The sequence below is a fragment of the Chiloscyllium plagiosum genome, chromosome 38 (genome assembly GCF_004010195.1).
Source record: "Chiloscyllium plagiosum isolate BGI_BamShark_2017 chromosome 38, ASM401019v2, whole genome shotgun sequence".
NCBI classification, from domain to species: domain Eukaryota; kingdom Metazoa; phylum Chordata; class Chondrichthyes; order Orectolobiformes; family Hemiscylliidae; genus Chiloscyllium; species Chiloscyllium plagiosum.
The window spans coordinates 7021996-7038698 of NC_057747.1; the positions used below are offsets into that span (position 1 = coordinate 7021996).

Here is a 16703-nt window from a genome sequence, read left to right on the forward strand (position 1 = left end):
CAGGGTTGGAGGATTTGAGCTATAGGGAGAGGCTGAACAGGCTGGGGCTGTTTTCCCTGGAGCATCGGAGGCTGAGGGGTGACCTAATAGAGGTTTACAAAATTATGAGGAGCATGGATAGGGTAAATAGGCAAAGTATTTTCCCTGGGGTCGTGGAGTCCAGAACTAGAGGGCATAGTTTTAGGGTGAGAGGGGAAAGATATAAACGAGACCTAGGGAGCAACTTTTTCACACACAGTGTGGTACGTGTATGGAATGAGCTGCCAGAGGAAGTGGTGGAGGCTGGTACAATTGCAACATTTATAAAGCATTTGGATGGGTATATGAATAGGAAGGGTTTGAAGGGATATGGGCTGGGTGCTGGCAGGTGGGACTAGATTGGGTTGGGATACCTGGTCGGCATGGGCAGGTTGGACCGAAGGGTCTGTTTCCATGCTGTACATCTCTATGACTCTATGCCATGGCCAAGTGTGCTTCCCCCTTGAGTTTTTCTTTAAAGCTGTCTTAGTTGCTAGGATTCAAGTTTGTGCCTGTGTGTATTCGATCAGTTGACGCTATTTCCTCAAATTCATTTGCTTGAGTCATGAAAAGGGATGAAAATGCTTTTGAAGGATGAGTTGTGTACTACAGTTATGAGCCATTTCTCTCAAAATTGTTTTTCATATGTTTGGTGAATGGAATCTTTTGAATTCATGCAGCCTTCTGAGGATATCAGCTGTGTAGCCTGGAATCGACAGGTGCAGCACATCCTGGCTTCAGCCCATCCAAGTGGCAGAGCTGTGGTATGGGATCTAAGAAAGAATGAACCTATCATCAAAGTCAGTGATCACAGCAGCAGAGTGAGTGCAGACTTGATGAATCTTCATGTACATTTCCAGAACTTTGTGTCTTTGTGTTCAGTGGGTGAAAATGAGGCACTGTTTCACCAGTTTAACATAAATAGCCATTTATTGATTATTGCTGCAAAAAGACAAAGTTTTTCATCTTGCATTTGTCAAGACAACCTGTAAGAATGGTTGGGAGTGGTCTGTGCCTTCCCTGACTGTTGCAAACAGCAGAACGGCCATTCTGTTTGATATGGTCCACTAGTCTTTGGCAAGTATGGTCTACATAACTAGCTTTATTCCAGCACTAAAATTCACATGCCACATTACATATTTGTGTGATATGCAGAATGCTTTTATGACTAGACAGCGGCTTTGTGTTAGTGCCATGTAATACTAATTATGATGGCCCTACATCCCAAAGACTGGATAAAATCAAACAGTAAGTCCCAACAAGGCAAGTTATGAAGCACATGCAACCAACTCATACATGCACAACTGAAAACTGCATCCAACATTAGTTGGGATTTTGTATTTGGGTGACATTGCAACATAATACTGACTGTTCTAAGAACCCCACTGGCAATCAATTTAAAATTGTCTATTAGGCTCAATGTTTCCCACTTGGTACAGAACTTACAAATATTAAAACACAGGGCCTTGTTCTCTTAAGACAGACAGAGCCAGTGATTACACTGTGCCTGTTTCAACTGAAAAGGATGACAGCCATTGTCTGATTTATTCCTCTCAACAATGCTGAGCAGCAAGGATGAACATGCCTGGTTTAAATTTAGACAATGCTTCATAGTAAACTATCAGTCATCATAAAACTGGTGCATTCTCATTAGCATTGCCTCTAGCAATCAATCCACAAAGCAACCAGCACCTTTTTTTTCCCAATGAGTTTAAACTGAATATTACACTAATATTCTTACAAATTAGCCTAATAAGAGCAAGATGAAAAGCTTTGACAAATGGTTTGACAATTGTGTTTAATATAACCCTTTCAACAACTTATTTTTTAAAATTTCTGTGATGGATGTTAAAAAGAAACAAATGAGTTATGCTGAAAAATGAATGGATGCTTTTCAGAAGTAAAATCCTTAGCTATGTTGTATACACAATGGGTATGGGTTTGAATGAGCCCTACTCTTATAGGATGACGATCTCTTCTACATATTCACGGTGAAATACATCTGGTCTGTCTCAGTGCAGTTCCCAATAGTATTGACAAAAGCACCAATTTTCACCTAGTTTGATTGAAATAAGTAAATCTTGCAGACCGACACCAGGAATGGAGCTGTGTAACAAGGGGCTCTTCCTGTGCATGGTATTGACATGCTTTATTCAGCTTTTTACTAATGCTGTACCTGACAGAGCAGTGCCTAACCCTTATGTTAAACTCCTGATTTTTAAACACTAGAGTTCATTACTTAGTAGTCGTCGTGATTATAACATGGAAGGACACAATTTAGCCCATTAGTCTATGTTGGCATTGAACCTAGCGATTTACCTTAATAATTCTCCTAGAGATGTAGATTAATGTCATGTAAAATAACCAGCATGTTTTAATTTGACTTTTACAGATGCGTTGTTCTGGAATGGCCTGGAACCCTGAAGTTGCAACTCAACTTGTTCTTGCATCAGAAGATGATCGAATGCCTATACTGCAGATATGGGACTTGAGGTTTGCCACGTCTCCCCTCAAGGTGTTGGAGAATCATACCAGGTATTTAAACATTATTAAAACACAGTAAGCCATATGGGACTGCACATGTATAATTCCAAACTTTGTTTTCAGAAGCAATAAACGGCTAGGATGCGTGAATATATGGAATATGTCTTTATGGGAATGTAGTGTTGAAAGATGAAGTATAAATAAATTATCAACTTGATTGCAAAAAAACCTAACAAGTGTGGAAATAAGGAATAGTTTGTCATTTGTGCTTTCTCTGGTTTGCATACAATCATTTTTTACATTCTGTTGTTTAGATATTTAAAAGGTGGTGTTACCTTTCTGTTCCCAGTCCTTTCCTCCTCGTTATTTTGTTTTGGTCCACTTTGTTCCTTCACTCATTTCTTCCTCCATTTTTAATTTCTCTATCTCTTTCTGAAACCAACTTCCTTGACTTTATTTATTGGACAATTCTCATCATTCAATGAGTCTTCTACCCCAGTCCCACCCACCCCCTTTCTACCTCCTGTCAATACGGTTCTCATTTTATTTCTGGACAAATTTTCATTGTAATATTATTGGGAGGACGAGAAATCGTAGTCTTCAGTAAACTCTGAAAATAATTGGTTCACACCAGTTGAAACAGGGCAGTTACAGAGATAGGCTAAGGCCTTTCCCATGTTGAAAGGCTGAGAGCAGAAGCTTACCCATACGGTGCAAAAGAGGATTCGAGCTGGAAATCTGATAAAGTGCAGGTTGAGTTGAATTTATTCCCTAACATGTTTAATTTCTTGTTCAGGGGTATTCTTTCCATATCGTGGTGTCAAGCCGATGCAGAGTTGCTCCTAAGCAGTGCAAAAGACAATAGGATCTTATGCTGGAATCCCAACACTGGAGAGGTGGGTGTCAGGCACTTGGAGCAACAGTGAGTTCAGTCTCAGCCAAGTGCGATAGAAGCTATTTTTTATAAATAAAGATGACGTAAATGACAACTAAATTCTACATAAGCCTTCATAGTTAATCTGCTAATGGGATTTACTTGGTCTTTCTCAAATAACAGCAGCCTAATGGATAATTTTACTAGCTCTTACAATCTGACATGCAACAACTCTCTGTTTTAATCAGGCACTCAGTCTTGCTGGTGTCATTGGTTTCAGGTGGTCTACGAGCTGCCAACAAGCAGTCAGTGGTGTTTTGATGTCCAGTGGTGCCCGCGGAACCCAGCAGTCCTCTCAGCTGCTTCCTTTGATGGACGAATCAGTGTTTATTCTGTCATGGGAGGGAGTCTGGAAGCACAGAAACAAAGCCATGTTGATAAAGTAAGGTCCCACACACAACAATATGACCGTGACCAGATAAGTTGCTTTAGTGAGGTTGATTGAGAGGTAATTATTGGCCAGCATACTACGGAAAGCTACCCTGCTCTTCTTTGAAGCAAGATCCTTTAAGTTCATCTTTGAGGCACAGACTGGCCCTTAGTTTTTTTTTGTCTGATTCAAAGGAGGGTGGTTCCAGTATTCCAGTGTTCCCTCAGCACTAGGTTTGTAAAGTAGTAAAAACTTAAACGGTTAATTGAAAAGTATTGGTCTTGCCTTAATACATTAAAGTTAATGTTGAAAATAGACTGCAGAAAAGTTACTTCTTTTTGGAGAAGGAATATTTCTTGATCTTATATAAAATGTTGTTTAGCTTTTCCTGTAGATTTGCCAATTTAAACTGCAGAGCTGAAAAAATATGTCGGTGGTTTACTTTTAGTAAACACACCTGTTAACATTTAAATGGTTAACCAATATAATTTTAACAGTTTTAAGCAGGAACTTTTTAAAAAACAATATCCATACTCTTAGCACGGCGCTAGAAAGTCAGTTTTGATTTTGTGCTCAAATTTCTGGTGTGGAGTCTTGCACCCACAATCTTGTAATTCAGAAGGTGAAAATGCTGCTGACTGGGCTATAGCTGATTCAGCAAATACGCATTATTGAGATGAGAGGCATTGGAAGAATTCAACGCTCAAGTGTTGCCTACTGTGTATTTCAAAGTACATGTGGTACAAACTTCCATTATCTAAAATTAGAATTCTCATGGATGTTAATTTTCCTCTTTAAAGAAAATAATGTGTTACAGAGTCATGGAGTCATTCAGCACAGAAGCAGATCCTTCAGTCCATGCCGAATATAATCCCAAACTGAACTAATCCCACCTGCCTCCTGGTCCATATCCCTCCAAACCTTTTCTACTCGTGTACTTATCTCAGTGTCTTTTAACTATTGTAAGTGCCCACACCCGCTAATTCCTCAGGAAGTTCATTCCAGACCAGAGCTAGCCTCTTTGTTAAACACCTACCCCTCGTCTTTTTTAAATCTCTCCTCACACCTTAAAAATATGCTCCCAGTCTTGAAATCCCTCATCCTAGAGAAAAGCTACCATTAACACTATCCATACCCCTCATGATTTTATAAATCTCTATGGGGGGAGGATATTGACAGTTTCTTCTTCAGTATTGCTTGTGGCTGCTGTGTTCCCTGTATTATGACTGACGCCAATCTTCTCGTATGGCAAAACAGTCATGCTGTTCATTACAACCAATGATCTAAATGTAAAGTTGTCATATATCGAGAGATTTAAAGGGCTTGTAGTGTTCCATAACATCATGTTCCCCATGCTCAACTCCTCCTCCTAAAGTATAGCTATCTGTTTCAAATAGACATACTCCTTGATGCTACCCACAGTGACCTATTGACAAGCATTAAGGTCTATGATATTTATTGCTGTTGTTCTGTTCTCAAGATACTTTGTCTCTCTGGTAACATACTTCTTTCTCATGTCATTAATTTTTAAGTATGATACTTGAATCTCGTAAGGAGCCATTGTTTGACTTGTTTGAAAATAACAGTTCCGGGTTCAATTCCCGCCTCAGGCGACTGTCTGTGTGGAGTTTGCACATTCTCCGGGTGCTCCAGGTTCCTCCCACAGTCCAAAGATGTGCAGGTTAGGTGAAGTGGCCATGCTAAATTGCCCGTAGTGTTAGGTGAAGGGGTAAATGTAGGGGAATGGGTCTGGGTGAGTTGCTCTTCGGACGGTCCATGTGGACTTGTTGGGCCAAAGTGCCTGTTTCCACGCTGTCAGTAATCTAATCTTTAGGTTTTAGCTGTAATAATTCATGCTTCCGGACCACTCTCGCTCTCAGATTTTCTGAAGTATTTCTTCCCTCTCCATTCGAATTGTCACAAAGTCAATTGAACAGATTAGATTTCACCGGAGGCCTGAAATTTGTCCTTTCTTGATCCTGATGCTCAGGGCCGAATTAAGTGTTCTGAAAATTAAAGAACCATTTGAAATTTTCACCTTGATTACAGTATAGAGTTGCAGATTTTAACCTACGAAAGTGCTCTGAAATGCCTTTTACCATATTGTTTTTGGATTTAGATTTCTTCCTCATTCAACAATCTGGACCCATTTGGAACAGGGCAGACTCTTTCTCTTCTAGATATCCCACAGAAATCCGTTCCACCCACAGTGGTGCTTCCTTTGAAAAAACCCCCCAAATGGATCCGTCGACCTGTGGGAGCATCATTTGCTGTAAGTCATGACTTGTTATATTGTGCGGTTGATTGGTGAAACACTGTCCCCAGTCTTGTAAGGTGGAGTTGACACATGTTGCACCTGAATCAGGAATGCCATACATATGGAGTTTTAAGAGAGCTGTGATGTTCAATTACAGCATCAATGAAAGTCATTGCGATGCCCTCTGTGATGTCAATATTGAGACCATGTGTGAATAATCTTTCAGAAAAATGTCATTGATTTTCTCCCAATGGTCCCCTCGTTGCCGCACCACAAAGTTGGCTAGATTGACATTGTGGACTTAGCCCTGAGAAGTTAATTGTCCCATCATGTATGTGCTACAGCACGAGCATTCTCATTTTAAATTCCTTGGTCGAAAACTTTTCGACATGCACTTTTCAGGTCTAACATTCGCTTCAGGACAGCTTGAAATGAAATTCCCTTGTCCTGCTTTTGTTATCTTTCCTCGATAGATGTAGGCTGATTTCTTTTTGCACTATGATGTGGCCATTCAGAATCAGTATGTTTTGTCAGGTCCAAGGAAGTTAGCCAGAAATTCGTTTTCCAGAAAACATCCTATTATACAGGCAGCTTCTTACTGTTCAGAATTCCTGCAGCTAAACCACAAGGTGAAGACTGCATATACATCTTAGATTTCCTGGTTTGAACAAATGAGAGCAAGCTGTTTCCATAGTGTTTAGATATTTAAATAAACTTAAAAAACAATGATTCCTCTATAATGGTCCTGTTTAGAAAGTGGTAAAGTAGAAAAGCTCTGCAATTGCCTGAGTTAATCTTATTCCTTCAAAGCAAAATCTCTTGCTGTAACAACATTTGTAATTGTTTTGAGAGGAGGCGTTGCCCTTGTGGTATTGTCAGTAGACTATTAATCCAGAAACCCAGGTAAATGTCTGAAGACCTCAAATCAATTCCTGCCATGGCAGATGGTGGAATTTGAATTAAGAGTCTAATGGTGACCATTGTCGAATGTTATGGAAAAACCCATCTAGTTCACTAATGTTGTTTTAGGAAAGGTCTAGTCCTTGTGTGGCTCCAGCACCATAGCAATGTGGTTGAGTCCCAACAATTAGGAGCGGGCAATAAATGTTGGCCTAGCCAGCGACGCCCATAATCCTTGAATGAATACAAATAAAAAAGGTTTGAAGTTATTCATCATTCATCATTTATGTAAATGATTTGCATGTGAACATAGGAGGCATGGTTAGTGCGTTTGCAGATGACACCAAAATTGAAGGTGATGTGAACAGCAAGGAAGATTACCTCAGAGTACAACGGAATCTTGATCAGATGGGCCGATGGGCTGAGGAGTGGCAGATGGAGTTTAATTTAGATAAATGTGAGGTGCTGTATTTTGGAAAGGCAAATTAGAGCAGGAATTATACACTTAATGGTAAATCTTGAGGGGCCTGGATAAGATTAATAGCCAAAGTCTTTTACCTGGGGTACAGGAGTGCAAAACTATAGGGTATAGCTTTAAAGTGAGAGGGGAAAGAGTTAAAAGGGACCTAAGGGGCAACGTTTTCACACAGGTGGTGTGTGTGTGGAATGATCTGCCAGAGGAAGTGGTTGAGGCTGGTACAATTATAACATTTAAAAGGCATCCAGATGGATATATGAATCCGGAAGGGTTTACAGGGATATGGGTCAAATGCTGGCAAATGGAACTAGATTTATTTAGGATAACTTGTTAGCATAGATGAGTTGGACCGAAGGGTCTGTTTCCATGCTGTACAATTCTATGATTCTATGCATGTATTTAGGGGTCTGTACATTTAGAATTGATTTAATTTCCCGAATATCCTAATTAACTTCTCTGAAACCACTTCAAAGTATTGCTGAAAAGGGAGACAAACTGTCAAATCCTTTAATCACCAGGATAGAGCGAGAATATAAATTTCAAAGCAAGCAACAATTTATCCTGCATAAGAAAAGGTATAAGTATAAACATTTACAATTCCTGCCAGTGGCAGATATGTACAAGACAAAAATCTTCGACGCTTTGTCTTTCTTTTTAATAATACTTGATTTCTAAACTACCAAACAATTTCTTGAGAGACATTTGTTAAACAATGTGTTATTTTATAATTATGCTTATAAAGAAGTCAAGATAGTCTTTCTGACCACTTTTTTCTTAACCCTGCATCTTTATATTGCAGTTTGGAGGGAAGCTGATCACTTTTTCCAACCCGAAAGCGTCTCCACCACAGATACAGCAACCTGTTGCGCGTCAAGTGTTTGTCAGTGTGGTTACTACAGAGACAGAGTTTTTGCACCGTTCCAACGAACTCCAGACAGCTCTCCGGTCAGAGGCTTTTGTTCAGTATTGTCAGTCTAAGATTAATACTGCTCCTACAGATTTTGACAAGAACATCTGGAACTTCTTAAAGGTGCATATTACTTTGACAGCTTACTGAATACTAGAGCTTGCCAACTATGCTTGTTATAATTCACAGCTAACTTTGTTCCTCAAGCAAAAGATTAGTTCAAAGTATGAAAGCCATTTTCAGAATATTTTAACTGAACTTTTAGATGTTTTAAGAGTGTATGCATGCCACAGTGTGGAAACCAACAGGGGAGTAGACAGCTACACATCCAAGCTTTTTGGCTTCCTGTTACTTTGAGGCAGGTTTCTTTTGAGCAATGGTCAGAATATTAATTATTTAACCATTTAAGTGAACAGGAATCTGCTTTGATTTTTTTTCATTGCCCACCATTCCTTGCGTGAAATGACGCTGTAGTTTCAGACAATTACAATGTCTGTCAAATAAATAATGTGGTTAATGCTGCAAAAAAGTTGTATTTTTACAGTAGCATTAATGTAGGAAAAAGTCCCAGAACATAAATGCCTACAAATTAGAAAGAGAATGTCATTTGGCACCTTGAACCTGCTATGCAATTTGATATGATTGTGGACTGAGCCGATTATGACTTCAAATTCAGTTTCCTGGCTACTCCGATGACCTTTGACTCCTTTGTTAGTCAATAATCTATCTACCTCTGCCCTAAAAATATTCAATGACTCTGCCTCCTCTACTCTTGGAGAGAATTTCAAAAACTTGAGACCTCTTTGAAAAGAAAGTCCCTCCTCATCTCTCTTAAATAGGGGGTGGGATCTGGTCTCACCTACAAAGGAAAGCACCCTTTCAGCCTCCACCCTGTAGAGTCTCCTCAGGATCTTGTACGTTTGAAGCACAGCAGACAGGTGTAACAAATATGGAAATTGTGGAGGAGTTAGCAGGATGGGTGACAAAACCATCAGCAGCAGTGCATTTTAAGGATAGTCCTCAATGAGGAGAGACAGAGAATATGGGTGTTTCAGAAGTATGCAATCTAGTCAGCTGAAAACATGAGCATCAGTGGTGGGCTGTGGCAGTAGATACTGAAGTAAGAGGTATATAGTTTGAGGTGGGATTGTGAGTCTGCAGGAAATCAGAGATAAGATAAAAACTTAAATATAAGATTGCAAACTTTAGCTGGTTTCTGATCATTCATTCCCATTAATTTAAAATTGCCCTTTGAAACTGGTAAATATTTTCAAACAATATTTGAATATGATATTTCTTCTGTGGAAACAACAAAACACTTGTAGAAATGCAATTTGAGGAAATTTTTTAAAATTAGTACACTATTTTTTAAAATGTTAATTGGTAAAGATACAATACTGAAATTTTACCAGACAGGATTTGTTTCTGTCACAGTATCATCAGCTAGAGCTATCTTTGCACTGAATAATTATTTAATGTTTTGTAGTTTTACACATTATTTAAACTTAAGTTTGATGAATAATTGAAAACTGTTGCTGAAATTACATACCTATTGTCCTGTGACCTGACAGGGCCTAAGATCTGCTGGTTCTTTGTTAAATGGATAAAACATTTGACAGCAATGTTAATGTGGCTTCCTCACCATCCAAAATAATTTATGTTTGAAATAATTTTCCAAGGACCAAAAATAAATATTTAGCCCCCCCAAGTCTATTCCACCGTTCAGATGGTCATGGCTGGTCCGTGACCTAACTCTATATGTACACCTTTCCTGCCTTTGCAACAGTAGATGCAACTATTGACAATCAAATGACTGAAAATAACCCGATATGCTGAAGAATAGGCACAGCAAAAGCAAAGTCTATCATGACTTTGTAGGACCAATGAGTTAAAATGTGCTTTCAGAATGTTAATTTGCCTGAGTTTTCATTATCAAGGTCACCATTTTGGCAGGTTAACTAGCACTACCCCAAAAATGTTGGGAAATATGAATATGGTAAGCCTGTGTTGTGGGCACAACTAAAGCAGAAGCAGAAACCAAATCTGCTCACCTCAGTTTTAAAGTTATGGTAATTGTTGCTCAATCGATTGCTAAGATGTATGTCCGGAGGTAGGCAATTTGGCCCATCAAGTCTCCTCTGCCACTCAGTGAGATCACAGCTGGTCTGATAATCCTAAACACCTTACTCCATAACCCTTGATTCTCTTTCTGACTAAATATATGTCAACTCATCTCCGAATGTACTTAATGACCCAGTCTCTACATCTCTGTGTGATAGAAAATTCCACCGATTCACTTCCCTCTGAGAGAAGAAACCCTTGATGTCAGTCTCTTCTCATAAGAAAATCCCTCCACATCTGCAATCACCCTAGTCAACCTCTGGACTGCCTCCAATGTCAGTATGTCTTTCCTTAAATCAGGAGATCAAAACTATTGTGTTCCAGAAAAATTGTTCTGCTCTTTTTCAGTCCAAACTAGATGGCCACACATGTACCTGCATTGAAATTTACTTGCCAATTCACTTAATTTTTTAAAGTATTAATTCACGAATGTGGTTATCATTGGCTAAGCCAACATTTATTGTCCATCCATAATTGCCCAGAAGGCAGTTACGAGTCAGTCACATCGTGGTGGATCAGGAGTTGCATGTATGCCAAACCAAGTAAGGATGGCAGATTTCTTTCCTTGCAGGACATCAGTGAACCTAGTGCGATTTTATGACAATCGACAATGGTCACCATTAGGTCAGCTCTGTTCCAGATTTCTATTAAATTCAAGTTTCACCATTTGCCATGTTGGGATTTGAATCCATGTCTCCAAAACACAGGCCTGAGCTTCTGGATTACTAGCCCTGAGAAATTACCGCTGTGCTACCGGACTTGGAAATTTTCATGCTTCTTCTAAACTGTTTACAATATTGCTCATCTTTGTATCATCAACAAACTTTGACATGAGGCTTTCTGTCTCTTCATCTGTGATGTTGATAAATATAGTGAATATTTATTGACAAAATCCTATGGGGCATCACTAATAGAGTCCTGCCAATTACAGCACCTGTCCATTTGCCTTACTATCTGTCTATTTGCACTCAGCTAGTTCTCAACCATGTTTACAATTGGTGTGAATGTATAGATATACAACTTACTGAAGGCTCCTGCTTGTCCTTCTCTGATAATCAAGTTAGTTTTTATTTTACTCCTGCTCCCTCCAATTTTTTTGTCTCTTTGCTCCTGTAGGCACCTGTTGGTATGCTGTTTTGCAGCTCTCAAATCCCTTGCCTCTGTAGTTGTTCAACACGAATGTTGTCGAGCAGCTATTTGACCATCTGAGTCAAACACGATCCTATCCTTGCAGTGCAGTCTGAGAATCCTCCTGTCCACCTCAGGAGCACAAAGGCAATCCCATCAGTTCTCCAGAAATCAGCTAACTTGGCACAAACCAAGGATCTCCTTAATCCGTGTGGCATAGGACCATTTTGGCAGTGCATTTATCCCTTAAAAACTTTCTAGTTAAATGGTTCAATGTCAATCGTGTTAATGAGGGTGAAACAGTTCTGTACTAATGCAGATTAATACTTGCCTCCATCCAGGTAAACTTTGAACAAGACCCTCGGACAAAATACTTGAATTTGCTTGGCTACAGTAAGGAAGGATTGGATAAGCAGGTAAACACGCTATGACTTCGGAAAGTCTAACTGTAGATGGTATTAACAGAGCACTGAATTTACTTGGTGAGGTTTGAATCTATAAGTATGGTTACACATTGGCATTGGAGTAAGTGAGGTGAAGCTGCTTGCTAATATGTCATACATTTGCATTGAACCACAGAAAGTCAATTCAAGCAATGACTTGTTAGATCATGTTAATTTTTTTTTAAATTAAAGAAAATGATTTTTTTTAGCAATGAGCTGATTGATTTCCTGTGATGATGTAAACTGAGTTTCTTTGAAAGTGTTTTCTTTATTCTGTAAATACGTTGAATTCCCTCGTCCATTTTGTCTTGCCCACATTGTCGTCTTCACCCCTTTCTGTTACTGTCTCCTGTTCTTGCACGCTCCCTTAGTTTTCTTTGGACGTGCTCTTGCTTGTTTGCTCAGGCTAACCTTTCACCCACTTCTATACCATATTTTGCGCTCTCATTTGCATGCTTTCTCCTCTCCTATCTATCTGAATGATCTGTAATTATTTTATGATTTATTCTCTGATTTTTCTTTCTTTCTGAATGTTGTCAGTTGTGGTCACCGCATTAAATTATCGCTTTCAGATCGCCTCGGCTCTAGGTAACAGTGCACGATTGAAAAGTCTAGAAGTGGAAGCTAATGAACGAGTACAGAAGACGCCAGGTGTCTCTAGTCAGGTACTTGCTGTTCAGTTATAATTGTTCCCAAATTTCGTTGGCCTTGGCACCTTTCCAGGTACACATGTACTTGTATGTTTTTCCAGGTCCAGCAGTAGTAATACCATGCTTAGACAGACAACTTATTTAGTCGCAGTTTAAGAAAAGCTGAATTGTGAATTAATAATATAGAAGTTCAAATTGCAGTAGAATCTGAAGTCCAGGCATTTACTCTGATCTTCAAGCAAGCTGTGGGCAGGTACTAATACTGACTGTAAACTTTCATATTAACAAGAGTAGGCCATTCAGTTCTTTGAATATGCTCTACTATTATGATAGATTGTGATTAATCTGAACCTCAATTCCATTTATTTAGCACAGATCCATTCCTTTGGTATGCAGTACCTATGATAGATGTTGATGTCCATCTGCAAATTTTAATTGGTCCAGAATCCACAGCCTTCTTGGAGCAGAGTATTTCTGATTTCTTCCCTTTGGAAAACGGCTTCCTGAGTTCACTTAAATAGTCTAATTGTGTTTGAGATTTATTTAACTTTAAATACTGCAGATAGATAGAACCTCTTAGCTCATAAGGTTACAAGCCACATTTATGCAACCAGTCCTCATCATTTGACCTTTATTCTCTGGTATCATGCTGATGAATCTATGCTGTACCCCTTTAAGGCCTACTTATATAGATAGAGAGAAATTGTTCCCATTGCCTGAAGCGATATGAGCCAGAAGACATTCACTTAAGGTGGGTGTTAAAAGAATGAGAGATGACATGAAATTATGCTTCTTTACAAAGTGAATTCTTGGCATCTGGAATGCTCAACCTGCGCAACTGATGGAATCAGATTTAACTGTGGTTTTCAAAAGGGAATGTAAGAGGATTAAGAGTGGGCCATTCAGCTCCTACACCCTGATCTGCCATTCTAGACCATGGCTGATCCTCAACCTCAATGCCAAATAATTGAGTTTTACAGCCCTCTAGGGTAAAAAATTCCAAAAAGTCTCAACCCTCTGACAGAAGAAATTATTCTTTAATCTCAGCCGTAGATAGTCTGCCCATTGTTCTGAGACCTGTGACCCTAATTTTACATCTGTCTCCATCTCATTGGGAATTTGATAATTATCAGAAAAGAAAATATTTCAGAGCTAATGGGAAAAGGCAGGAAAGTGGAACTAGCTGAGTAGCTCTTAGAGAGAGCAGGTCCTGATATGATGGTTTCCTGTGCTGCAGCCTTTCATGATTTTAGAGTACAACATTACTTTTTGTAAATGTGCATTAACCTTTAGTGATTTATGCACATGGGCATATAGAGGCTAGATGGCATTCTCCTGTTTCTGCTGGTCTTTAAATTTTATCTTCGATTGCCAATCCAAGCTTGGATTGAACTAGATTTACATGTCGAAAAGGTGAGTGAGCTTGGTGAAGTGGAAATAGAATTTGACAAACATTGCTGAACATAAATTAGATTCTTAAAAGCAAAAATTGCAAGGTATACCTTTTTTTAAGTTACAGAATACCATGGGTCAGTTAAATCTATAAGCAAAACTAAAGAAGCAGATATGACTACAGAAATGGGAATATAAAGAATGTAGTCTGGAAAGAGGCAGTATGAAGAAACCTTCTACCCAAGATTCTATTTGTCAAAGTCAATCCAAGTTTGAAGTTAAAAATCACACAACACCAGGTTATAGTCCAACAGGTTTAATTGGAAGCACACTAGCTTTCGGAGCGACGCTCCTTCATCAGGTGATTGTGGAGGGCTCGATCGTAACACAGAATTTATAGCAAAAATTTGCAGTGTGATGTAACTGAAATTATACATTGAAGAATTGATTGTCTGTTAAGCCTTTCATCTGTTAGAATACAGTGATAGTTTCACTTCTTTCATGTGTAAATCACAAAACCCTTTTTTTTAAAAGTTTGGATTGTTATGCAGTGGTTGATGGTTGCCAGCAGATGGGGCAATAGGGATGGGATGAGGTGAAATGTGCATTGAAACTCCATCATTAGGTTTGGCAAGTAGATAGTTATAATGTCAAAAAAGGTTTAAAGCAGATTGCTATAAGTATTTGTAGATCCACAGTAATGTTGATAATGCCAACATTCTGATTATAGGCTAGATTTAAAAAAGAAAGTTCAGCTGCTGGCATGTAGTTTTATTTCATTGAATGCAGGGTGCAAATTGATTACAAATGAGCACTGCATTATCAATGTGATTTAAATAGCATTAATGCGTAAACTGCAATTTCCAAAATCTTTCAAAAACAGCATGCATAGTTCTTTGTAACCTAGTCAGTCCTAAGTAGTCTTAATGTTGTGAGATCAAAAAATGAGTACTGTTTATAACTTTGTTCAGTGGAGTGTGGATGCTTCTGTCCTCAAAGGTGATGATTTTTGAATTTTTTGTTTCCCTGCTTTTCCAGAGTTCGAGCTCTGAGGAGTCTGTAGCTGCGGGGGATGCCTCAACAACTTCTGACTTCTTTGACAATATTCCAGGGGAAAGACCTCTCTTTGAAATCCCTGTCACAGGAGGTAAATAGTAGATGGTTCTTGGGAAATGCGTTTTGAAAAGGGTCAATAACTTTAGCAGCTGCAGCAAGCTTCAAGATGCATGCACTGCTGGTGCTACTGACACAGTGTCATACTGAAACACTGTTCCTGTGAGCGTGTTAGTTGCACCTGATGATGGCATTTACAGTGTTTACAGGCTTTTGATTTGAGCTGTAGAAATCCAAGATGCACTCCAGAAATTCATCAAGGTGCCTTTAGCATCTTCTAAGTTCACAACTATTGCCATTTATAATGACAAAGGCAATGGTTAATAGCTCCACTTGCAAGCCACTCACCATCCTGACTTGGAAATATATTGTCACACTTCCAGCGTTGCTGAGTCAAATTCCAGGCACTCCCACCCTAACACATTGTCAGTGCACCAACGTTAAATGGAAATCCGTGGTTCACCAAGACAGCTCTCTATCACCACCTTGAGGGCAATTAGAGATGAGCAATAAATGCTGGTATAGCCAACGAAGCCCACATCTGACTAATTAATTTTAAACAAATTCTCAAGATCTGCTCTTGATATTCCCACGTGCAAGTGTCTGTCTCGAGTGGTCAATCAAGAGCTCTTCATGACTTCAATAGTTGTCCAGACCACTCCTCTCTGATGATCTCAGTGACACTCTCCGGTTCCTGATGTTTGTTAAGCTGATTCTTACACCACCTTTAGGATGTCTCACACACATTTATCTAATTCCTTTTCATCTGCGATCATTGCCAGACAATTGCATTTGCCTTTGCTGATGCACATCTTTCTCCCTGTGGCTTCAGCCAGTTTTTGCAGCGTTCATAACCTCAACCTTTGAGTAGAACAAGCAACTTCAGAACCTGTTATCCAAGGTCATCTTAACAGATAAATAGTTTCAATTCTTATCTTGCCACTGGTCACAATTGCAGAATAACAAGCGCTTAAATGCATTTGAAGCAGAAAAGCATAACATTTTGACCCTTGCCCATAAAGTAGCAATTGCAAAGCTATCCATTGGATATTTCTTCAGTCATTGTTACCTTCATCTCATCAACCACCCCTTTATCTATCACTTGCGTACAGGATTGTCGTGGGCCATCTGCAGTTGTGTACAGGTCCGAAGCCAATAGAAATCACTAATTAAATTTACTAAGACTAAAAACTGATAAAAACCAAGGGAGGAAAGTATTTAAAATATATATAAAAATAAGAATTGGGTTGCTCTTACAGTAACCATAAGAAATTGGAACAGGAGTAGGCTGTTTGGCCCCTCCAGTCTGTCTCATCATTCAACACGATTGTAGGCATCCACTTTCCTGCCTTTTCCCACAATCCTTGATTCCCCTACTAATCAAGAATCTATCTCAGCCTTAAATATAAAAAAGGACTTTGTCCCCATAGCTCTCTGTGGCACTCAACCCTCAAGAGTAGAAATTCCTTCTCATCTCCAGCTTAAATTGGCACCCCTTGATCCTAAGG

At 39.2% G+C, this 16703-nt stretch overlaps 1 protein-coding gene across 5 annotated transcripts in view; it reads left to right on the forward strand.

The window, feature by feature from the left end:
- Positions 1–16703, forward strand: part of sec31b (SEC31 homolog B, COPII coat complex component) — an 88629-nt gene that overhangs the window by 29339 nt on the left and 42587 nt on the right. For all 5 annotated transcript variants that reach the window (XM_043678749.1, XM_043678752.1, XM_043678751.1 and 2 more), the window contains 9 exons: positions 699–839; positions 2411–2553; positions 3299–3398; positions 3657–3818; positions 5926–6078; positions 8241–8471; positions 11939–12013; positions 12613–12705; positions 15121–15229. In XM_043678749.1, the coding sequence (XP_043534684.1) occupies positions 699–839; positions 2411–2553; positions 3299–3398; positions 3657–3818; positions 5926–6078; positions 8241–8471; positions 11939–12013; positions 12613–12705; positions 15121–15229 (1207 nt within the window). The remainder of the gene's footprint in view (positions 1–698; positions 840–2410; positions 2554–3298; positions 3399–3656; positions 3819–5925; positions 6079–8240; positions 8472–11938; positions 12014–12612; positions 12706–15120; positions 15230–16703) is intronic.